The sequence below is a fragment of the Hemitrygon akajei genome, chromosome 9, assembly GCF_048418815.1.
Source record: "Hemitrygon akajei chromosome 9, sHemAka1.3, whole genome shotgun sequence".
Classification (NCBI taxonomy): domain Eukaryota; kingdom Metazoa; phylum Chordata; class Chondrichthyes; order Myliobatiformes; family Dasyatidae; genus Hemitrygon; species Hemitrygon akajei.
The window spans coordinates 64561214-64585782 of NC_133132.1; the positions used below are offsets into that span (position 1 = coordinate 64561214).

Below are 24569 nucleotides of genomic sequence, written 5' to 3' on the forward strand. Positions count from 1 at the left end.
AAAGTAAGGGGAGCCTATTTCAGCATCTGTAGCTGAATTGAAGAGATTGTCCAAGCATTGTCAGTTTGGTAATGGGCTTAAAGATGCACTGAGAGATTGTTTAGTTTGTGGAATCTTACAAGAAAACATTCAAAAAACAGCTCCTAACTGAAGCACAACTTTAATTTACAAGAGCAGTTCAAACTGCTGTATCAGTGGAAAGAGCATGCAGAGACGTAATTAAGTTGTAGTCAGGAATGAAAGTTAGAGAGAACAAAATTACATTGTCCAAACAGAAGCCGGCCTGTCAAACAGATTGGATTACTACTGTGGCAGGGGTTCACGTACACTAAACCAATACAGATTTAAAGGTGAAACTTACAGAATTAGGTAATCTTGAGATTTACAATGTGAGAACTAACCAGAGACAAGCAATATGGCCTACATCAGAAATGAACAGCAAATTAATTAAAATGGAATTAGACACTGGCTCAGCTGTTTCAAAATGAATTTGAACATCATTTCAAAGATACTGAACTGAAGCCTGCAAATATCCAACATAGGATGAATACTGGAGAAAAGATAACTCCTGTAATAGCATCATGCTAACCTCTACACTACCATGCCAGTAATCTCATAGGGCTATATAAAATGATGAGGGGTATAGATGAAGTGAATGCATTCTGTCTTTTTCCCAGATTTGGGGAATTGAGAACAAGAGGGCATAGGTTTAAAGTGAGGGTTGAGAGATTTAATAGGACCCTGAGGGGCAGCCTTTTTGTCCAAAGGCGGTCCATATATGGAGTGAGTTGCCAGAGTTCACCTGTTTGAGGCAGGTGAATTAACAACATTTAAAAGACACTTGGACAGGTACATGGATAAGAAAGATTTAGAGGAGTGTGGTCCAAATGTGGGCTAGTGGGACAAGCAGAGGAGTTTTTTGGTCAGCAAAGACTTGTTGGGCTGAAGAGTCTGTATGACTCATGACATGCCATATTGTCAGCAGCTTTGTCCATTGCATGAGGTGTTTAAATGAGATTTGTCAGGTCTTTTTCAATCCATTCACAGGACATGCATGAAGGTGCTTATGGCCGTGATCACGACATGAATGAGTTCAACTTGAAATTTGATAGGTAGAAAGTGAAGTCTGGCGTAGCAGTATTTCAGTTGAGTAAAGGAAATTACAGTGGTATGAGGGAGAAGTTGGCCAAAGTAACTTCGAAAAAGATGCTGGCAGGGATGATAGCAGGGCAACAATGGCATGAGTTTCTGAGAAAAATGAGGAAAGTGCAGGATAGATGTATTCCAAAAATGAAGAAATACTCTAATCACAAAATAGTATAACTGGCTGACAAGGGAAGTCAAACCTAATGTAAAAGCAAAAGAGAGGGCACGCAATAAAGTAAAAATTAGTGGAAAGACAGGATTGGGAAGCTTTTAAAAACCTGCAGAGAGCAACTGAACGAATCATTAGGAGGTAAAAGATGAACTATGAAAGTATGCCACTACAAACAATGTCAAAATGGAAAAAGCTTTTTCCAAGTATGTAAAATTAAATTCAAAAAATAAATAAATAAATAGATAGATAGATAGATAAATAAAAGAGAGATGAGAGGGGATATAGAGCCACTTGAAAATGAGGCTGGAGAAATAATGGGGGACAAGGAGATGACAGATGAACTAAATGAGTATTTTACATCAGTCTTCACTGTGGAAGACACTAGCAGCGTGCCAGATGTTGAAGGGTGCGAGGGAAGAGAAGTGAGTGGAGTTACTATTACAATGGAGAAAATGCTCAAAAAGCTGAAAGACCTAAAAGTACATAAATCACCCGGGCCGGATGAACTGCACCCTAGGGTTCTGAAAGAGGTAGCGGTTGAGATTGTGGAGGCATTAGTAATGCTTTTTCAAAAATCCTTGGACCCTGGCTTGGTGCTAGAGGACTGGGAAAATGCAAATGCACTCTACTCTTTAAAAAATGAGGAAAGCAGCAGAAAGGAAGTTATAGATCAGTTAGCCTGATCTTAGTGGTTGGAAAGATGTTGGAGTCAGATGTAAAGGATGAAGTGATGGAGTACTTGGTGACATGGGACAAGATAGGACAAAGTCAGCATGGTATCCTTAAGGAAAAATCTTGCCTGATGAACTTGTTGGAATTCTCTGAGGAGATTACAAATAGGATAGATAAAGGGGATGCAGTGGATGCTGTATATTTGGACTTTCAGAAGACCTTTGACAAGGTGCTTACCAAGTTAAGAGCCCATGGTATTACAGGGCATGGTTAGAGCACTGGCTGATTGGTAGGAGGCATGAGTGGGAATAAAAGGATCCTTTTCTGACTAGTGTTATCAGGACCGCTTCTTTTTATGCTTGATTTCAATTATTTAGAGGATGGAATAGATGGCTTTATTGCCAAGTTTGCAGATTATACGAAGGTTGGTGGAGGGGCAGGTAGTGTTGAGGAAACAGGTAGGCTACGTAAGGTCTTAGATTAGGAGAATGGGCAAGAAAGGGGCAAATGAAATACAATATTGCAAAATGCATGGTCGTGCACTTTGGTAGTAGAAATAAATGTGCAGACTATTTTCTAAACGGTGAAAATCCAAAAATCTGAGCTGAAGAGGGATTTGGGAGCTCGTGCTGAACATCATAAAGGTAAACTTGCAGGTTGAGTTGGTGGTAAGGAAGGCAAATGCAATGTTAGCATTCATTTCAAGAGATCGGGAATATAAGAGCAGGGGTACTAGTGAGGCCTCACCTTGGGTATTGTGAACAGTTTTGAAAAGATGCTTCTGGCATTGGAGAGGGCTCAGAGGAGGTTCACAAGGATGATTCCAGGAATTAAAGGGTTATTATACGAGGAATGATTGATAGCTCAGGGCCTGTACTCACTGGAATTTAGAAGGATGAGGGGGATCTCATTGAAACTTTTCAAATGTTGAAAAGCCTAGACAGAGTCTATGTGGAAAGGATGTTTCCCATGGTGGGGGAGTCTAAAACAAGAGGGCACAGCATCAGGATAGAGGGGTGTCCATTTAAAACAAATGCGGAGAAATTTCTTTAGGTAGTGGTGAATTTGTTGCCACAGGCAACTGTGGTTTGGTGTATTTCAGGCAGAGCTTGATAGGTTCTTGATTGAACATGGCATCAAAGGTTATGGGGAGAAGGCCAAGTAGTGGGGCTGAGGAGGGGAAGAAATGATTAGCCATGATTGAATGGTGCAGCAGACTAGATGGGCCAAATGACCCAATTCTGCTCCCATGTCTTATGGTATGCCTTTGAATGCAGTGAGCTGCCTTCAGGATCTGCTGCATGCTTGTGTTGAAGTATCCTTCAGAGTTATTGGGGTAAGAGTTCCAGCAGTGGTAAAGTACCTGTAATATTTTTCCACGTGGGGATGGTGTGTGACTTTGAGGAAACCCTGTTCGTGGTGCCATTGCCACCTCTGCCCACTTTGTCTTCTAGTTGATAGTGGTCATGGGTTTTCACATAACAATAGTGCACGGTTAGGTTGGTAGATAGGAATCAGTCAACCAGGCTGCATTGTCCTGCATGCCATTGAGTTTGTGCAGTTGGATCTGCACCCATCCAGACAAGTGGAGACTGCCATTACACTCCTGGCCTGTGCCTTTTGGATTTTGGAAAGGTTTTGAGGAGCAAGTTGAAGAGCCTTTGTTGGGTTGGTGCCTTTTGTTGTGGTCAGAGAGATGTTCTGAGAGAAAGAAGTGTGGTGGGGAGATCTGGGATTATTTTTAAACTAAGTATTAATAATGGTAGTGTGATTAAATGGTTCATATATTGCCACACTGCACTGAGATAGAATAACTAGCAAGATCACATTCATGATCAGTATTAGATTGTTCGAATTCAGAGGCAGGCTGATGTAAGAAGCATAAGGCTCAGAAAGAAGCCATTTGTCCTACGAAGACCATGCAAGATCAATTCAGCTTGTCCAACTCTGCAATGGCCTGCCAATTCCTTACTTTCAAGTATTTGCAACTCTCTGTAGTTGAACCTGTGTGTACATTGTCTATGTACAGTACTCCAGACCTGAACTACTCCATGATTTTTCATGAAAAAAATCTCATGTGGATATAATTATAACACTTTAAAGGCTCTTGGACATCGTTTTGTAGATAGGAAAGAGTTAGAGACAACATACACAAAATGCTGGAGGAACACACAGACCAGGCAACATCTATGGAAAAGAGTAAACAGTTGATGTTTCAGGCCAAGACCCTTTGTAAGGACATCAAGATTTAGGTGGGTCAAATCTAAATGGATCTAGCTCAAGAAACTATCTTGATTGTCAAGGATGAGTTGGACTGGAGGGTCTGTTTGCCTGCTGTATTGCTCTGACTCCTGTCTCTGTCTATTGTCTCCTATTTCTTGACCTCTGCATAATGGATTAGTTACTTTGGTCTTCTTCTGTCCTTCCATTTCTTCAAATCTCTCCACCAAATCTCCTCAGCCTCTGTTCCATTTTGCATTCCCAGAATCATTCCCTTTTGCACCCTTGTCAAAACCAAAGCTGGTGCCCAGAAGTGGACACAATGCTTCAGTTAAGGCTGAGCTAGTGTTTGATCAGGGTTGATCACAAATTTTTTTTTGCTGCTACAGGTTTTTGGCCCAACTTGTTCATGCCAACTGTGTTGCCTAGTAAGCTGGTCCCAACTCCCCATAGTCTTCTAAACCTTTCCTATTCATATACTTATCTAGATAGCTTTCTAATGTTGCCTCAGTCACCATTTCTGACAGCTCATTTGAATACAGGCACTCTTTGCATGAAGAAAAAAATCACTTTTAAATCACTCATCTCTGATCTTAAGCATATGCCCTCTTGCATTTAGCATCCCCTTTCGGCAAAAAGACTGTGCTTTAACCCTGTCTATGTCCCTCACAGTCTTGCATATTTCTTTAATAATTTCTCTGCCCCATACAGCCCCAGATCCCATGTTTTTATTACACCACTTTCTTAATTTGTCTTACCATGTTCATGGAACTAAACAAGTACCCCAATTCTCATAGCTCATTCAAAACTCTATTGACATTCAAAATGGCTGACCTCATTCTTCCCACAAAATGTAACACTTCACGATTCCCTGAATTAAATTTCATCCTCCATCATTTTATTAATGATTGTATTGATTGATGGAGTGAGTTACTTACTCATTTTCTTAAGTCTTGTGTTTGTATGTTGTCTCTGGTACTGTTTCTAGAGTTTTTCACTGAAATTAAATGGACTGGTGTGTACCCTTTTGCAAAAGGGTCTCACTTTTGCCATTTTCCGGGCCTCAGGCACCACCACTAATTCCACTGAAGGCCTGTGGTAATAAGTGTCAGCAATTCCCTCCCTCTCAGCAATCTGGGATCCATTCCATCTGGTCCGGGTGATTTACCCACTTGAACTACAGCCTCCTAGGGCCCCTTTCGTGTCAAATCTAAGCCCATCCAGAATCTCAGCTACATCTTCCTTTACTGAGGCTCCTTCAGCAACCTCTTCCACAGTGACTTAGCACTAGAGCCTTGCTCCCTGCCCCCATGTATCAGTTTCTTTTCTAGCCTCGTAGAAAAACTGAGAGCCCTTTCTGGTGCCTTCTGTGTTGAATAACTGCCTACACTGAATGTCTATTTGTGCATGATAGGAAAATGGACTGACTTCTGTCCAATCTAGTTAAAGCTGAGAGAACTTCTCCCTAGTAATTCTCAAAAACTTGCAATTCAGTCTCACTTTTCACAGCCAACAGTGTTAAGTAAAGCAACATAAAAACAACTTCCACATTGAACAAACACTGGCACTGAGGAACAATTGTGAGAAATAGCAAGGTCATTGTGAGAAATCACCAGATGTATGAACAGTGTTAAAACCCTGCAAGGGAGGGGAGTGGGTAATGTTGAATTACTGTTTTGAATACTCAGTACAGGTGGTGTTCTGATGATGACAAGGCACAAGCATTGAGACTGTGGTAATGTCTGTTCTCAGGTACTCTCCTACCACGACTGCCCTCTGAACCAGGCATGGCTCTGCTTACTGTAAAGATAGAAAAAATTGGACTCAAGGATGCAGGGCAGTGCATTGACCCCTACCTGACAGTCAGTGTAAAAGGTAAAGCAGGGTCACTTTGAAATGGGTCTGTGGTCCATATAATTCTGATGCTTACAAAATATTAATACAGGAAGTACCTCTATTACACAGATATTAATGGAGTGGATCTAACCCCTGTACAAGATACCCCTGTGGCTACAAGAAAGGAAGACACGTACATACATTTTGCTGTTGATGTGGAAATCCAGAAACACATCGAGAAATTGCCAAAGGGTAAGTCAGCTTCCTTTTCTACCTTGGAGAAGGCTTTTTGTGTAGCAACACCATGGTAGAGAATGTCCTGGTACCCAGCGAAATGTGTTCACAATGCAGAGTGAAGCACTGGCTTGTGTGGGAGTACATTACACAGAGATCACAGTGATGAACAGGTCCTTCAGCCTATTGAATTGTACAAGATGCTGCTAGGGCTGCATTTGGAACATTCCATTCAGATTCAGCTGCCCAGCTACAGGAAAGATGTAAACTGGAAAGCTTGCAGAGGGAACTTATAGGGATGTTGCTAGGACATGAAAGAAGTGAGTTATGGAGAAATGTTGAGCAGGTTGGGACTTTTTTCACAGGGGTGTAGCAGAATGAGTGGTAATCTGATAGAGAATTCTCATGAATTCTAAAGAATCGTCTCCAATAGTCTTATCACCAACATTACACTTACCAGTCTATATTTTCCAGGATTGTCGCTTAATAATGAACAACCTCTAGTAAAACCAGTCCTGAAGAAGGAACTTAGCCCAAAGTGTCAACTGTTTATTCATTTCCATAGATGCTGCCTTACCTGTTGAGTTCCCGCAGCATTTTGCGTGTTACTGTAGATTTCCAGCATCTGCAGAATCTCATGTTTATAGTAAATCTATTGAATTTTGTGAAGTAATTAAACCAGAAGATTTCTGAATATAATTCGTAAGGTTATTGAGATGGTATTTGATAGGAATTTTTCAACCTCATGGAAGTGAAGAGCAAGAGATGGAAGCATAGGAAAGAACTCAAAGGAAGCATAGGACCGAGGAATCCAAAGTATTGTGACAAACTATTCCCCAGATTTTGTAATGACTTAATGTTGGAGAGCTTCATATGAACTTGAGAGAAGTGGAGGTGAATGTTAGGTGTTCTAGAACATGTAAGAACAGGCCCTTCAGCCTATGATGTCTGTGCTGAATATGATGTCACTTTAAACTAATCCCATCTGCCTGCACATGGTCCTTAACCTTCGCTGCCTGTTCACATGCCCATTTAAATGCCTCTTAAATGTTACTGTCCTATCTGCTTCCACCACCTCCTCCGGCAGCACATTCCACTACTTGCCTCAAACCTTTTAGACTTTCCCCTCTCAGCTTAAGGTTATGCCCCTCTAGTTTTTGACATATGCACCCTGGGAAAATTATATAGATTGCCAACCACGTGCATGCCTCTAAAAACTTTATTAACTTCTGTCAGGTCAGCCCTCAGCCTCTGATATGCAAAGAAAACAATCTGTATTTGTCCATTCTCTTATAGCTAACATCATCCAATCCATGTTTTGATTTAGCAGATGTACTACTGGAAAAAAGAGGTAGTCTAAGGTAACCAACTTTAAACATGAAACAGAAAGAAGAGGATTTTCTAAATAGTGAAAAGAAGGAAATAATGGAGATCCCATGAATATTAAATTTGTGAGATAATCTGAGATTAGCAGAAGGTCTTTACGTCCAGAAGATGGCGGCATTTGTGTAGAGCTTTTACACGTGGAGCTGATCAGATATGGTCCGTTGGAATTAACTCAAATATACTGAATGACTCGGTCCTCTCCTTATGTTACTGGACATAGTAAATTGGTAAAATGGTTTATTGTCTGTGACGTTAGGGAACTGGAGCAGGAGCTGGATGACCTCCGGATCTTCGGGAGAATGAGAAGTTTCTAGATAAGTTTCAGGGAGGTAGCAGTGGCCTTTCGGATCTGGTGCTACTTTAATTTAGTTTTTAAATTTAATTTTAAGGCACAATTAGGGTTTAGGGCAATGGATAACAGATATGTACCATCGCCAGAGACTGCTACAATACAGAGATCGCCCAAAATCAAACCTTCATGAAAATCTGCTGGTTAGATTGCGCGACCTCGGCTTGCTGAGGGAATCGGGCCTGCAGTCCTCGGAGTCGCCTGATGCCGGTGGCCGGAGGTGGGGACGGCGTAGGCGGTGTGCGAGGAAGCGGAAGCGAGGTGAGCGGGCAGGAGTCCGTGCCAGGAAAAAAGCAAGCCCTAGCCGGCCGGCTCTCCTGTCCATTCTGCTCTCCAGTGGCCATTAAATTGGACTACATCTGTGGCAACGAAATACTCGGCAGGAGTACAGAAACAGACAGAATCCCTGATGCCGCCATTCAGCTGATTATTTATGTAACAGATTTTCCCCCAAGCCATCGGTCTACCAACCTACTGCCCTCTGCTGTGCTATGTCTTGTTTATTATTTATTGTAATGCCTGCACTGCTCTGTGTTACTTTATGCAGTCCTGGGTAGGTCTGTAGTCTAGTGTCGTTTTTGTGTTGGTTTACATAGTTCAGTGTAGTTTTTGTATTGTTCATGTAGCACCACAGTCCTGAAAAAAGTCTCGTTTTTACAGTGTACTGTACCTGCAGTTATGGTTGAAATGACAGTAAAAGAGACTTGACTAGTTACGCCAAAGGAGCAGTGCACAGGTAATTGGGTTACCGTCAGGCGAGGGAAGGGGCAGGCAGAGCAGGGCTCCCCTATGGCCATTCCTCTCAACAAAAAGTATACCGATTTGAATACTGTTGGGGGGATGACTTACCTCGGACGAGCTGCGGCAGCCAGATCTCTGGCACTGAGTCTGGTTCTGTAGTGCAGAAGGGAGGGGGGGAAGAAGAGGAGAGTGGTAGTGATAGGGGACTCGATAGAGGTACTGACAGGAGATTCTGTGGTCATAACAGAGACTCCCGGATGGTTTGTTGCCTCCCGGGTACCAGAGTCAGAGATGTCTCTGATCGCATGCACAGCATTCTGAAATGGGAGGGTGAGCAGCCAGATGTCATGGTACACATCGGTAACAATGACATAGGAAGAAAGAGTGAGGAGGTCCTGAAGAGTGAGTATAGAGAGCTTGGTAGGAAGTTAAAAAGCAGGACCTCGAGGGTGGTAATCTCAGGATTGCTACCTGTGCCACGTGCCAGTGAGGGTAAGAATAAGATGCTCTCGAGATGAACACATGGCTCAGGAACTGGTGTACGGGGCAGGGTTTCAGATTTCAGGATCATTGGGACCTCTTCTGGGGCAGGTGGGACCTGTACGAGAGAGACGGGTTACACCTGAACTACAGGGGGACCAATATCCTTGCAGGGAGGTTTGTTAGTGCTACTCGGGGTGGGGGCGGGGGTGGGTGCAGAACCAGAGTGCCAGAGTAGATAGTGAAGCGGGGGTGGAAATAAATGATGTTAAAGGTTCATGCAAAGTCACAAATAGAAGGGTTGTGTGTGGTGGTAATAATCTTCTGAGGTGTGTCTATTTCAATGCGAGGAGTATTGTGGGGAAGGCTGATGAGCTGAGGTAGATTGACATGTGGAATTATGACATTATAGCCATTAGTGAAACTTGGCTACAGGAGGGGCAGGACTGGCAGCTCAATGTTCCAGGGTTCCGATGTTTCAGATGTGATAGAGGCAAAGGGATGAAGGGTGGGGTGGGTGGGGGGTGGCATTGCTAGTCGGGGAAAATGTTACAGCAGTGCTCAGGCAGGACAGATTAAGGGGCTTGTCTACTGAGGCCATATGGGTGGAGCTGAGAAACAGGAAAGGTATGACCACATTAATAGGGTTGTATTATAGACCACCCAATAGTCAGCGAGAATTGGAGGAGCAAATCTGCAGAGAGATAGCAGACAACTGCAGGAAACATAAAGTTGTGATAGTGGGGGATTTTAATTTTTCACGTATTGATTGGGACTCCCATACTGTTAAAGGTCTAGACGGGTCAGAGTTTGTAAAATGTGTTCAGGAAAGTTTTCTAAATCAATATATATGGGTACCGACTAGAGAGGATGCAATATTAGATCTCCTATTAGGAAACGAGTTAGGACAGGTGACGGAAGTGTGTGCAGGGGAACACTTTGGTTCCAGTGATCATAACAGTGATCAACTTGACCATGGATAAAGATAGATCTGGTCCCTGGGTTGAGGTTCTAAACTGGGGAAAGGCCACATTTGAAGAAATGAGAAAGGATCTAAAGAGCATGGATTAGGACAGGTTGTTCTCTGGCAAGGATGTCGTTGGTAAGTGGGAGGCCTTCAAAGGAGAAATTTTGAGAGCGCAGAGTTTGTATGTTCTTGTCAGGGTTAAAGGCAAAGTGAATAAGAATAAGGAACCTTGGTTCTCTAGGAATATTGGAACTCTAATAAAGAAGAGAGAGATGTATGACATGTATAGGAAACGGAGCAAATAAGGTACTTAAGCAGTATAAAAAGTGCAAAAAAAATACTTAAGAAAGAAATCAGGAGGGCTAAAAGAGGACATGAGGTAGCTTTGGCAGTCAAGGTGAAGGATAATCCTAAGAGCTTCTACAGGTATATTAAGAGCAAAAGGATAGTAAGGGATACAATTGGTCCTCTTGAAGATCAGTGGTCAGCTATGTATGTATGGAACAGCTATGTATGAAAAAGAAATGGGGGAGATCTTAAATGGGTTTTTTGCGTCTGTATTTACTAAGGAAACTGGCATAGAGTTAATGGAAATAAGGCAAACAAGTAGTGAGGTCATGGAATGTATACAGATTGAAGAGGAGGTGGTGCTTGCTATCTTGAGGCAAATCAGAGTAGATAAATCCCCAGGACCTGACAGGGTATTCCCTCGAAGGTGACTAGTGTTGAAATTACAGGGGCCCTGGCAGATATATTTAAAATATCCATATCTACGGGTGAGGTGCTGGAGGATTGGAGGATAGCTCATGTTGTTCTCGTTTAAAAAAGGCTCTAAAAGTAATCCGGGAAATTATAGGGCGGTAAGTTTGACATCTGTAGTAGGTAAATTATTGGAAGGAGTACTAAGAGATAGGATCTACAAGTATTTGGATAGACAGGGACTTATTACGGAGAGTCAACATGGCTTTGTGTGTGGTAGGTCATGTATAACAAATCTATTAGAGTTTTTCGAGGAAGTTATCAGGAAAGTGGATGAAGGGAAGGCAGTGGATGTTGTCTACATGGACTTCAGTAAGGCCTTTGACAAGGTCCCGCATGGGAGGTTAGTTAGGAAGATTCAGTCACTAGGTATACATGGCGAGGTAGTAAATTGGATTAGACATTGGCTCAGTGAGAGAAGCCAGAGAGTGGTAGTGGAGGATTGCTTCTCTGAGTGAAGGCCTGTGACTAGTGGTGTGCCACAGGGATCATTGCTGGGTCCATTGTTATTTGTCATCTATATCAATGATCTGGATGATGATGTGGTAAATTGGATCAGCAAATTTGCTGATGATACAAAGGTTGGAGGTATAGTGGACAGTGAGGAGGGTTTTCAAAGCTTGCAGAGGGATCTGGACCAGCTGGTAAAATGGGCTGAAAAATGGCAGATGACGTTTAATACAGACAAGTGAGGTATTGCACTTTGGAAGGAGAAACCAAGGTAGAACATACAAGGTAAATGGTAGGGCACTGAGGAGTGCAGTAGAACAGCAGGATCTGGGAATACAGATACAAAATTCCCTAAAAGTGGTGTCATAAGGTAGATAGGGTAGTAAAGAGAGCTTTTGGTACATTAGCCTTTATAAATCAAAGTATTGAGTATAAGAGTTGGAATATTATGGTGAGGTTGTATAAGGCATTGGTGAGGCTGAATTTGGAGTATTGTGTGCAGTTTTGGTCACCTAATTACAGGAAGGATATTAATAAGGTTGAAAGAGTGCAGAGAAGGTTTACAAGGATGTTGCCGGGACTTGAGAAACTGAGTTACAGAGAAAGGTTGAATAGGTTAGGACTTTATTCCCTGGAGCGTAGAAGAATGAGGAGAGACTTGATAGAGGTGTATAAAATTATGATGGGTATAGATAGAGTGAATGCAAGCAGGCTTTTTCCACTGAGGCCAGGGGAGAAAAAAAACCCAGAGGACATGGGTTAAGGGTGAAGGGGGAAAAGTTTAAAGGGAACATTAGGGGAGGCTTCTTCACACAGAGAGTGGTGGGAGAGTGGAATGAGCTGCCAAATGAAGTGGTAAATGCAGGCTCACTTTTAACATTTAAGGAAAAACTTGGACAGGTACATGGATGAGAGGTGTATGGAGGGATATGGGCCAGGTGCTGGTCAGTGGGACTAGGCAGAAAAATGATTCGGCACAGCCAAGAAGGGCCAAAAGGCCTGTTTCTGTGCTGTAATGTTCTATGGTTCTATGTCTGTACAGAGATGGGGTGAAAAACTTAATTTTGCTTGCTACCAATAGAGATTATTTCATCACATCAGTACATTGAGGGTTTACAGGGGAAAAGCACTGACAGAATGCAGAATAAAGTGTTACAGTGACAAAAAGAGGTGCAGGCATGCGACAAGGTGCAACAGCCATGATGAGGTCTGTCCTATCGTACTAGGGACTGTTCCATAGTCTGGTATAGAAACTTTGAGATATGTACTTTAAGACTTTTATATTTTCTGTTGATGTGTGGGGTTGGGTGGGATTTTATGAAACCCTCGTGGATGTTTGATGTTGAGCTTGGTTATAATAGTGATGTATTTTATCAGTGTGAGACATCACTGCTTCCTATTTAATCTTCAGCAATCCACTTTTTCTTTTATAGGAGCTGCTATTTTCTTTGAATTCAAACATTACAAACCCAAAAAGAAGTTTACAAGCACAAAGTGCTTTGCATTTATGGAAATGGATGAAATCAAAGCTGGAGAGATTGTTATAGAGCTGTGAGTACTAAGCCACCTGGTAAAGATTTTGCCTGGTCTACCTATACCCTTCTCAGTGTTTGACAGATGTTGCATTTCATTTCCTGCTAAGTTAGCTATTAAGGGAATTATTTAATAGGAACCTGAGGGCAACTTTTTCAACCCAGAAAGTGGTCATAACATGGAATTAACTGCTAGAGAAAGTGCTTGAGGATGGTGCTTTAGTAATATTTAAAAGGAACTTGAATAGGTACAAGGATAGGAAAGTTTTAGGGAGATGTGCACAAAACCCAGGAACTAGCTTAGATAGGAATATGTTAGCTTGGAGCAGTTGAGCCAAAGGACCTGTTTTCATGTTGTGTGACACTGACTCACCTGCTAGGTCTCTTTCACAGTTTTATAACAGCTTCTAATCCTCCTGCCTGTTCTAGCTCTCAGGTTGAGCATCCCTGCAGGTTATCCTTCCAAGTGGCTATCCCATTTCCTTTGGAAGTCCCAGTTAATTCTGGGCATAGAAATATTTTTCTTCACATCATACTTGTACTTCTTGCAAAATTTAAGTGTGTGCCACCAATTTCTTGAACCATTAGTGAGAACAAGACCCTGCCCTTCTGCAAGACAGTGACTGACCATTTACCACTTGCTGCACTCCCTTGATTCTCTTAGTATACAAAATTGTTGATTTTAGTTGTGAATACACAGCAGCTGAGCTTTCATAGTCTCCTGGTATTTCCTTTCACCTATGCCCTGAATAATTGCCCCCACCCCATTCTGAAACTGTAACTCCTAGTTCAGAGGAAGCATCAACTCAAGCAGCTTCAGTGAGAGATTATCTCATTCTTCCAAACTCCCAAGTATAGACACAGTCTGTTTGATAAATGCCTAGAGAAGTGTACAGCATTAAAATAGGTCTTTAACCTACTGCATTTATGCCAGCCATTGCACCCATCTCTCCCAATCCCATTGACTCGCATTGGGTTCATGTCCATCTATATTCACCAGTTCCTGTATGAAAATGCTGTGAGAACCTGCACCTTTAGGGTAGTGTTCTCCAATGACTTTGCAGGAAAGAATTCCCTCAGGTCCTTTTGCACCTCCTACCCTTTACCCTGATAACCTTTGAACATCCCCATCAGAGGGGAAAAAAGTTTCTTAAATCTACTCCCATCAGTTTTGCATACTTCTATCAGCTCAATCATCTGCTCCAGGGGCAACAGGCTGTCCAATCTCTGAAGTAACATCATGGTGAATCTCCCCACTTTCTCAGAATCCTTTACTGCATGCACACACTATTCTAGCTGTGATTGAATCAGCATATAGCACTCTTTGCCTTTTTAATTTAATGATTATGGACAGAGTCACCCATGTCCCTTGGAACACAGTCCTTTCAATCTCTCACCATTAGAAACTGTATAGTGTGTTTCCATATTCTGATTTTTAATATTCCATCCATTCACAGCCCATCTCCAAGCACCTCTATAAATCTAAGGTCATGCTTAAAAATGCTAAATGCAGACTATTATTTACATGGTGGGAGACTGCAAGTGACTAGAGTGGAAGGGGATCGAGCTATTGTGCATGAAACACAAGAAGCTAGCAGACAGGAGGAGCAGGTAGCTTATAATGTATGGGCCTATATTGTTGGAGGAATTAGTTTAGAAAGAACAAGGTATTGTCTCAATTGTACATGATATTGGGGAGGCCAAACCTGGAGTGCTGTGCACAGCTTTGGTCTTTTTTTAAGAAAAGATAGGCTGCCTCCACAATCAGTACAAGTCCAACTGAGATTGAGCTCTGTAATGAAGGTGTTGTATAATCAGAAACAGATTGCCTTGTATTCTTTGGAGTTTAATGGAATGAGGAGTGATTGGTTGTTCAGGGACAGGTAGCCTAGACCTGCTCATGTTTCCTGTCTTATGGAGTTTACAACACAGAAGCAGGTCCTTTGGCCCACCATGTCTGCTCATCTGTACTAATCTATTTCCTAAACCGTGACCTCCTGTGCCTTGCCTGTTCAAGCCCCTCTCCAAATTCCTCTTAATGCACGAAGCTGATTCCATCATCTCCTTTGGTTGATATCTGGAACATTCCTCATCCCCTTAAATCCTCCTCCTCACCTTAAATCTGTGCCCTCTTGTTTTTGATACCTCTAGCAAGGGAAAGATTCTGACTATATTCACTTTGTGTCTAATGAAAATATGCACCTGGGACAGTAGGCTGTTACCAAATAATTTTTAATTAGCATTGGTCGCGTGCACATTGTGTGGCCGTTAAACACTACACCGTGCTTACAGCAAACATTTAAGGGATGGCTGGCTTGCTACGTAAAGTGTTACAGCCTCAAGAACTTAAAGATCACGGGAGAATCGGGATCGACTGATGCTGAGGCGGCATCAGCGTTCCCAAAGGAGCTACGATGGTTGCGCCTGTACTGAACATGTACAGACTTTTTTCTTGTCATTATTCCCTAAACAATACAGTATAATAACTATTTACATAGCATTTACATTGTATTAGGTATAAGTAATCTAGAGATAATTTAAAGTATACGGGAGTATGTGTGTAGGTTATATGCAAATACTACGCCATTTTATGTAAGGGACTTGAGCATCTGCGGATTTTGGTATCCGCAGGGGGTCCTGGAACCAATCCCCCGCCAATACTGAGGGACGACTGTATATCATTAATTCATAATGGATCTGTTTCTACAAGTACATTTCTACATTCTAAATCTTAATTGTTCACATTATCTTAAATCTATATGTATCCTTTCTAACAGCATAACAGCTGCCAAACTCTCAAGTTAATTCAATAGAATAGCTGTGAACTATTCAGAATGAAGGTTGAGAGATTTAATATCTGTCCACAAATGAACTTTTGTCACCTTGAGCTTAACTTCAGGCCTTGACACTGAAGCATCACATCCCACATCTGTGTAGTTTTTCAACTTAAAAAACGAGTAATAGAATAGAATTACAACTTGTCTTTGCCATGCTCAGACTTGAAAGTGAACACTCAGCCAGTCATCATAACATTAAATACTTTCTCTCTCTCTTCAGATACAAAAAGCCAACCGACTTTAAGAGAAAAAAGCTGCATTTGCTGACCAGGAAACCGCTGTATCTTCACCTCCATCAAACATTGCACAAGGAATGACTTACTGTAGATACTAAGGCAAATGAACAAGTGTTGTGGTAACTGTGTGTGTGTACAGCAGAATCCCAGTCATGCTAGGCAGCACATCTGTGATCAACAACGTGCAATAACAGTATCAGTTTCTCGAAGAGAACATCTTGTGTCCAGAACTGCTGCTGGTTCAATTCAGGGGAAAGTTTCATGCTGATTAACATCCAGTTTATTACTTTAGCAACTGATTAATACTGAACTGTTGGAGAACAACTTCACAAAGCAAGTCATCACTTTTTAAATCCAGACTGTGTGCTGTGATCATTGAGGCAGCAGCTTTATAGGTAATTGTTACACTAAAGGGAAGCATTAAGTGGACAAAGGATCTTGGCTTCTGTGTTTTAATGTAGAGGTGTGAGTGGTGAACAGTATGCAGTGGTACTTTTAACAAGAACCCTTCTGTCTGGCTGGAAACTTTGCTAGAAATGTATTTGAAGCGCCCTAGTGAGATGTGTTTGGCCAAAGCTCTAAAAATTGTATTCTTTGTCTAATCATTGCACTACAACTGCATGTAGCACTGTTTTTCATTGTATATAACTGTTCAGTACCCTGTTCATTAACATTTGTGGAGTTTATAACAAATTTTACAGTATGATAATGGAGGTGGGTGGGAGGGGAAGAGAACGGGGACTTGGAAGCAGGACATCTGCAGGCTGTTTTGATTCATGCCGTGCCAATCTATGTATTCCTACTAACAGAGACTTACATGGAAAGAAAATAATGAGGCCCAAATATCACCACTGAACATTATTCATTGACAACCCAGTAATTTTAATCTTTATTAATAAATTCTCAATAGTAAAATAAGTTACATCTGGCCTTACTTATACAGGGTGTTCCTGTGTTTTGTTTTCCCAAAGAGAAGTCAAACTAAAATCAGGCTGGCTGACAAATGGATGGTTCATTGAAATAGTTTGTGTATGAATTACAAATGTATTGCCATGACAACATAATCAGGCTGCTCTCATTAGTTATTTCCACAGGAAAAGTTTTTTTTGCAACCATGAAGACTAAAAGGCCTCAGAACAATGCTGACAGATTAGCAAGAGATTTACCACACGAGACACAGGTACCCTAATATTGCACTATTTACTCCTTGATTGGCAAAGTGGCTACCTTTTGACAAATTCTCAGAAGTTTGAAGCTGTAAACAGCATGTTATACTTAATTTGCAAATCTCCCATAAACATTCCTATCCATTTCCAAAGCTGGAAAGTACAAAACTTTAAGCTGTCCAAGAGTTTTCTGGCTGCAGAATAAATTGATGATTGACTGCGCCTGATCATCATTCACAAGGGTAAAGCCACTGCTACGATGAATGGGATCCTCCAACAGCCAGCACAGTTTAAACAGGTCCAATAATCAGACCTGCTAGTTAAATAATTCCCAATTACACGTAACTGAGAAACAAACCAGGACCCTGGAATACTTGAAGGATTCCATCGTAGATCTGGTTTACATACATCAAGTACATTTGCCTGAGGTGAGTGATCAGTCCAGTCGAATGCCTTGTCACTGTCGGTTATCTTGCCCAGAGGGAATGTCATGGGCTCCAGGGGGCAGAACTCTGGGTCCACGTGGGTATTCCCTTACACCAGGTGGGAAGTCTCTCAGAACTTGTGGAGGTGGTGGTAAGGGTGCAGGAAGAAACTGTCTGTGCCCTGGTGGCGGGAACGGGCCTGGAGGGTAATCACGGAGGGCTGGAACACGGACTGTGAATAAAAAAACACGCATATCAGACAGAGGGCAAGCAGTTGTAATTTGAAACCTCATGAGGTTAAATAACAGTAGGGATGCAGAGGACTGTTCAGCCTACCTAGATGGCTCTGCGGGAGTGGCACTGGCACTGGCCCGTAGGTGCCTCTGGGTGGAGGGGGTCCATGTCGGGGTCCAGGGGGAGGCATCCCGCCCAGAGATGAATTCATGATAGGTGTTCCTGGGAAAGACATTGCAGCCTGAGAGGCATCAGCATTCACCTGGTGGGGAGAAGAGAACTTTAAAAGCTTCTACATTCCTAAGATGAGCATCTCTTTAAAGCAAGCCTTTGTTTTTAACCACCCCAATTTTATCCAGCAACATCCATAACAATCAAAGCTTTTGAAATAACAAGCACCAGCAAGCTTAACCCAGAACGAACAGGCCTTACAGTGACATCGATAAATGCAAGGTTAGTTCATCTGATAACTGACCAAAGCACAAGAGGACAGTCATTTCCACAAATGTACAATCTGGGCTTATCAAAGTATCCAATTGGTTAGTTTTATTAAATGTGCAAACTACTAGTGGGTTATGAAATTCAATTTCCTATGCCCATTACTCACTGCCTTTGATTGTTCAGAGGATGGATTAGATAAAGATGCCGGCTCTTCAGCCTTAGCAACATCATCTTGCTACAGAGAAAACCAACAAATTAAAAACAAAACAGAGTGCAAAATTGAAGCAAGTCACCTAAGTGCAAAAGTCCACCAAACCAACATCTTCATCACACTAACCAGCTTGGTGGAAAGGCAGCACAACAGGGAGGATAGTACTGATTCCGCTTCTCCAAAAGGATCCCACTGCCATATAGATTGACCAAATCATCAAAAGCAGAGGTTTAAATCCAGTAATTCTTGATACTCTTATCAAGCTTAACCAGCAGGGGATGTGGAAACATTTTAAAAAGCATTTCAGGTGAAACTATCATACTTCTTTCTGTCAAAGCAATTTCATTACAAAGTGATGAAATCAAAATTCAGCAGAGGATCTACAGCAAAAGGGAAATCCGATTTTAGCAAAAAGTGGTGGGTGCAAAACTTACCATCGCACATTCCGTCACATTTGGGGAAGATGTTCTTGGCCCACTGGGCAACTGACCCGATCCTCCAGAGCACATTTCTGCTGAAGATGAAACTCATTATGAAACAACTCAGCTAAAAGCTGTTTTTTTAAAAAAAAAAGCCTGTACCAGTCTCCGTGATTAACAGGAACATCAAGATCTCAGTAATATATAAAATGGAGGGATTGTTGGCATTTGACATAGTGAGGGTTTTATGGGGTAGATATAGGAAAATAGTTCCTATTGACAGATCAGTAGGCAGAAATCAGAATAGATAATTATTGAGGTGCCCAGTGTGTTAAGTCAGGGAATTAGTTTTATGTGGCGAAATGTGATCTGAAAAACAAGGCGTACAAAGTGTCCAAGCATGTGAGGCACGCGGACCAGTGCAGCACACGGGACAGCACCACAACATTGGGTGGGGTAATGCACAGGGTTGCAACAAGGTTTAGATCAGCTAAGCATCTAAGGTTCAAGGGCTCATTTCTCTCCATGGATGTTGCATGATCTTCTGAGTGCTTCTGGCAGATTAATTACAATTTCTAGCATCTGCACATTTCTTTTTAAAACCCTGTCTCATTTTTCTGTGGATATAGATTTATAAGACTGAAATTATCCAGAGATAATCAAACATTTTTTTCTTTCAAACAACAGCAATTGAATGTTTCAGTGGATTTCATTGCAAGCCACCACTTGCTTTAGTCATCATTTTATATTTATTTGTTTTATTTAAATATACCTGCTCTGTTAGCTGGTGGAAGTCCACGAATTTCACCTGGACCAGAAATTCGTCCAGACATTATATTCGATTCCGAAGGTGGTCTCCGTAGTCCAGGATAACCATCCATTGGACCTGAAAGAGCAACATTAAATTAAAATTCCAAAGCTATGCTGATTCACAGGTTTTTTGTCCACCGTAAATTATTGGCAATGCATAAGGGAGTGGTAGAATCTGCAGCGAGCACAAGTTATGGGATAAAGAGTGGGGACTGGGACTACTTGAACTTGATGATAAAATGGCCTTTCAACATTGAAAGGAAAGTATAGAAAAGTTCACACTAGAAAGACTGCCTGTCCATCTCTGGATAGGGTTCAAAAGAGATTCATAACAACAGTTCCACGGATTCAATTCTTGTTGCCCCATTCTTGTCTAAAGCCACAAGAATTTGGTGGCTTTAGACAAGGTACAGAGCAGATTTACCAAGAAATTTGCAAGAATAAGAGGACATGCACTGAGGAGAGGTTGGACAAATTTGATCTGTTTTCTCTAGAATGTTGGAGGCTGAGGGCAAACCTGACAGAAGGGTCAAAATGTCTTATACTAGAGGGCAGGGATTTAAGGTGAGAGGGGTAAGTTCAAAGGAGATGTGCAGGGCAGTATTTTTAAAGAGTGATAGTGGAGGCAATTGTGATAAGGCATTTATGAGGCTCTTAGATACGCAGAGAATGAAAGGACACAGGCAGTACGTCAACGAAGGGTTAGTTTAGTTAACATTAATTACTTCAGCACAACATTGTTCCTGTGCTGTAATCTATGAAGAGTAAAGAATAAAACAGATTACAGATCAGTTACAGATATGGGAGGAGAAATGGCAGATGGAGTTTAACCCCCCCCCCAGCCAAACATTAAGTGTTGTGCCTTGATAGGTCAAATGCAAAGAGACAGAACGCTGCTCAGGGCAAGATCCTCAATAATGTTGACAAGCAAAGGGATCTGGAATCCAAGCTCACAGCTCCCTGAAAGTTGCTACACAGGTTGATTGGTGGTTAAGAAGTCACATGCTTGCTTGTTTTAGTCGAGGCATTGAGTTTAAAAGTCAGCAAGTTATGTTGCAACTTTAGAAAACTCTAGTTTGGCCACATCTGGAGTAATGCATACAGTACTGGTCACCCCATTATAGGAAGGATGTCAAAGGTTTGTAAAGGGTGCAATAGAAATTTACCATGATGTTGCCAGGATTCGAGGGCATATGCTATAATGAGAGGTTGAACAAAGTTGGGGTGTTCTCTCTAGAGTGGCTGAGGGGAGATCTGATCGAGGTTTATAAGATTATGAGAGGCACAGATAGAGTAGATAGATGATACATTCTTCCACATGTTGAAATGTATAATAATGAGAACATGCATTCAAAGTGAGAGGGGGTAATTCCAAAGGAGATTTGAGGGGTAAGTTTGTTGCTTTTTTATATATACAGACTGGTGGGGGCCTGGAATGCACTGCCTGGTGTGGTATCAGCAGAAACATTTTAAGGTAATTTCGGATAGGTACATGAATGTGAAAAAATGGAAGGATATGGACATTGTATAGGCATAAGAGATTAGTTTTGTTAGTCATTTGATTGCGAAATTAATTGGTTTGGCACAACACTGTGGACCAAAGGGCCTGTTCCTGTGCTGTACTGTTCATGTTATTCTCCTGGGGAGGGGGATTAATACAATTTAAAATCAAGCCCCTTTGTGTATGAATAAGGTTACCACTCATTTTTCTAAACTCCAAACTACTTGGTCTCTCTTAGAAGGACAACCTTCTCATCCCGAGAGTTAACCTGGTGAATCTCCTTTGTACTGCCTCCAACGTTATTGTCTGATGTTAGGTACGGCATCCAAAACTATAGACACTCTCAGTGACAATTCACCCTGTACAATTGTCTTAACCATTTGTTGGAGCTGCTATTCATGTCAAATCCCTCTGTCTTTCACTCATTTTGTCTCTCCATTTAGATGATTGCTCACACTTCCTCCTGGCATCATGGTAGTGTAGCAGTTAGCGTGACGTGTTTACAGTTTGGGTGTCAGAGTTCAATCCCAGCATCCTCTCAGAAGTTTGCATGTATTCCCTGCGGAATGCATGGGTTTTCTTTGACCGCCACAGTTTATTCCCATATCGGTTAGAATTGGTCATTGTAAATTGTCCCATGATTAGGCGTGACTCGAAGGGCTGGGAGGTCTTGTTCTATGCTGTATCTCTAAATAAAGGCCAGTTGCTAGTCTTTTACCCACTCACTTAATCTATATCCTATTGCAGAATTATTTTTTATAACTCACTGGCAAAAATGGAAATCTTACATACTGGACATTACTGAAAATAATGAGCCAAGAACTGATGCCTGCGATAGTCCACTAGTTACCCCTCTGAAGTCTGAAATGACCCATGTTTTCCAAACTTTGTTTTCAATCCACTCTAACACACTTTTTTCTGATACCATAGGTTTTTAATTTATGTAGCAGCCTCTGATGTGACACTTTGTCAAATGCCCTTTGGCAACTAAACGCAAGATCCCCTCTATGAAGTCTCCCTGTTACATACTCAAAGAATTAGAGAAAGTTTTGTCAAACGTGTAACCTATCATAAATCCATGTTGACTAGTTTAATTTTCTAAAAACGATTAGCTATTCTGTTTCATTGATATACTGCCGATAATAGCTGTTAAACTACCAGACCGGTAGTTCCCTGCTTCTGTCCTTTTTTGTACAAGAGTGAGGGGCTAGGGGCAGGAATTCTAAGCCAGGAGCAGGAGTGGAGAAAATTCAATTGTGCTGTCAACAGTGATAATACCTGGCCGCCGGTCCCACAGAGGAGGTGGAGAACCATGATCAGAAGAAGGACCTAACCGATCTGGGCCCGGACCAACCCACTCACGAGAAGGCAAAGCACCGGGAGGAACTCGATGGCCTGTAATTTACAAACACTATGTGGTTACTTCATATTTGGCCAATTCACATTTACAGAATGGCAATTATGCAACAACAGCTCTAAGTAGCATCTGAATACACTACCTCCATCCCCCCGATCCCGGGGAAAACCACGACCTGCATTAGCTGAGGGTGGCCGTACAAGGAGCTCCATCATCATGGGGGGTGAAGGGGGCCCAGTGCTTACAGGAGAAGGCCCATAGGAGTCATCACAAGATACTGGAGCTGGAATACAACAAGCAACATTTTGATTCCAGCACATAGCATTTGTTTCTGCAAGCCACACAGGAATAAAATGTCTAAGTGCAAACTGTTTGAAGATTACTCCACAGTGTAATCTTTTATGAGTCTATAATTTCCACAGAGTAATTGTTTATGAATCTAAAAGTGCAACTTCTTAGAGGTGGTTAATGCATGGCAAATTGCCAGTTTAGACTAGATAGTGTATGAGCCAGAACAAATCAAATTTTAAATTAGATGAACTTGCTTTTAATTACAATCAAGAAACACTAATCATAGGGTACAGGAGCCTAGATTCTGCTCCACCATTCCATCATGGCTGACTTATTTTCCCTCTCAACCCCACTTTTCTGCCTTGTCCCTATAACCCTTGACACCCTAATTAAGAACCTATCAACCTCTGCTTTAAATACACTCAATGATTTGGTCGCCACAGCCGCCTGTGGCAATGAATATCATTGACTTACTATCCTCTGGCTAAAGAAATTCTTCCTCATCTCTTTTCAACAAGAACATCCATCCCTTGAGGCTGTGCCCTCTGGTTCCAGACTCCCACACTACTGGGAGCATCCCCTCCATGTCCACTCTATCTAGGTATTTAAATATTCAATAGGTTTCAATGAGATCTCCTCCTCATTCTTCTAAAGTACAGACCCAGAGCTACCAAACTCTCCTCATACATTAACACTGTCATTCCTGGGGTCATTCTTGTAAACCTCCTCCAGACTCTCCAAAGCCAGTGCTGAAGGAGCCCAGAACCACTCAATATTCCAAATGTAGTCCGATCAATGCCTAATAAAGCCTCAACATTATATCCTTGTCTTTTTATTCTAGTCCTCTTGAAAATAATGTTAACATTGCATTTGCCTTCCTTACCACTGACTCACCTGCAAATTAACCTTTAGGGAATCCTGCAGGAAGACTCCCAAGTCCCTTTGCACATCTGATTTCTGAATTTGCACCCTTTATGGAAAATAGTCTATGCCTTTATTCCTTCTAATGAGGTGCATGACCAAACACTTCCCTACACTGTGTTCCATCTGCCACTTCTTGGCCCAATCTCTCAATCCAAGTCCTTCTGAAGACTCCGTTAACACTCCCTGCCCCTCTAAACTATCTTTGTATCTTCCAAATCATTGGTATATAACGTGACAAGTAGCGGTCCCAATACCGACTACTGTGGAACACCAGCAGCCAACCAGAAAAGCCCACTTTATTCCCACTCTCTGCCTGCTGCCAGTCAGCCAATCTTTTTATAAATACTAGTATCTTCACTGTAATACCATGGGCTTGTTCAGCAGCCTCATGTGTGCTACTTTGTCAAAAGCCTTCTGAAAATCAAAGTAAACAACATCCACTGACTCTGTTGTTTATCGTGCCTGTTACTTCATTACAGAATTCCAACAGATTTGTCACACACGATTTTCCCTTAAGGAGGCCTTTCCCTTAAAGGTCTCTCTCCCTTCTTAAACAGTGGAGTGGCATTTGCAATTTTCCAGTCCTCCAGAATCATTCCAGAAACTAGTGATTCTTGAAAGAGAATACTAGAGCCTCTACAATCTCTTCGGCTACCTCTTTCAGAACCCTGGGGTGTAGTCCATCTGGTCCAGGTGACTTATCTACCTTCAGCCCTTTCAGCTTCCCAAGCACCTTCTCCTTAGCACAGGTTGAGCACCCCTTATGTGAAGTT

General features: G+C 41.9%; 2 protein-coding genes across 7 annotated transcripts in view; one reads left to right on the plus strand and one right to left on the minus strand.

Moving 5' to 3' along the window:
• Nucleotides 1–16450, plus strand: part of aida (axin interactor, dorsalization associated) — an 81108-nt gene extending 64658 nt beyond the window's left edge. For all 3 annotated transcript variants that reach the window (XM_073056176.1, XM_073056177.1, XM_073056178.1), the window contains 4 exons: nucleotides 5963–6085; nucleotides 6176–6298; nucleotides 12846–12963; nucleotides 16002–16450. In XM_073056176.1, the coding sequence (XP_072912277.1) occupies nucleotides 5963–6085; nucleotides 6176–6298; nucleotides 12846–12963; nucleotides 16002–16098 (461 nt within the window). In that variant the 3' untranslated portion in view covers nucleotides 16099–16450. The remainder of the gene's footprint in view (nucleotides 1–5962; nucleotides 6086–6175; nucleotides 6299–12845; nucleotides 12964–16001) is intronic.
• A 425-nt stretch (nucleotides 16451–16875) lies between these two features.
• The window catches only part of mia3 (MIA SH3 domain ER export factor 3), a 109015-nt gene continuing 101321 nt past the window's right edge, over nucleotides 16876–24569 (minus strand). The window contains exons 24-30 of one of the 4 annotated variants that reach the window (XM_073056173.1): nucleotides 22724–22864; nucleotides 22503–22619; nucleotides 19686–19799; nucleotides 18929–19005; nucleotides 18450–18518; nucleotides 17945–18104; nucleotides 16876–17840 (exon numbers count right to left, since the gene is read on the minus strand). In XM_073056173.1, coding sequence (XP_072912274.1) covers nucleotides 17641–17840; nucleotides 17945–18104; nucleotides 18450–18518; nucleotides 18929–19005; nucleotides 19686–19799; nucleotides 22503–22619; nucleotides 22724–22864 — 878 coding nt within the window. In that variant the 3' untranslated portion in view covers nucleotides 16876–17640. Of the gene's footprint in view, nucleotides 17841–17944; nucleotides 18105–18449; nucleotides 18519–18928; nucleotides 19009–19685; nucleotides 19800–22502; nucleotides 22620–22723; nucleotides 22865–24569 lie in introns of all 4 variants that reach the window. The other 3 variants (XM_073056172.1, XM_073056175.1, XM_073056174.1) reach the window with 3 other exon arrangements.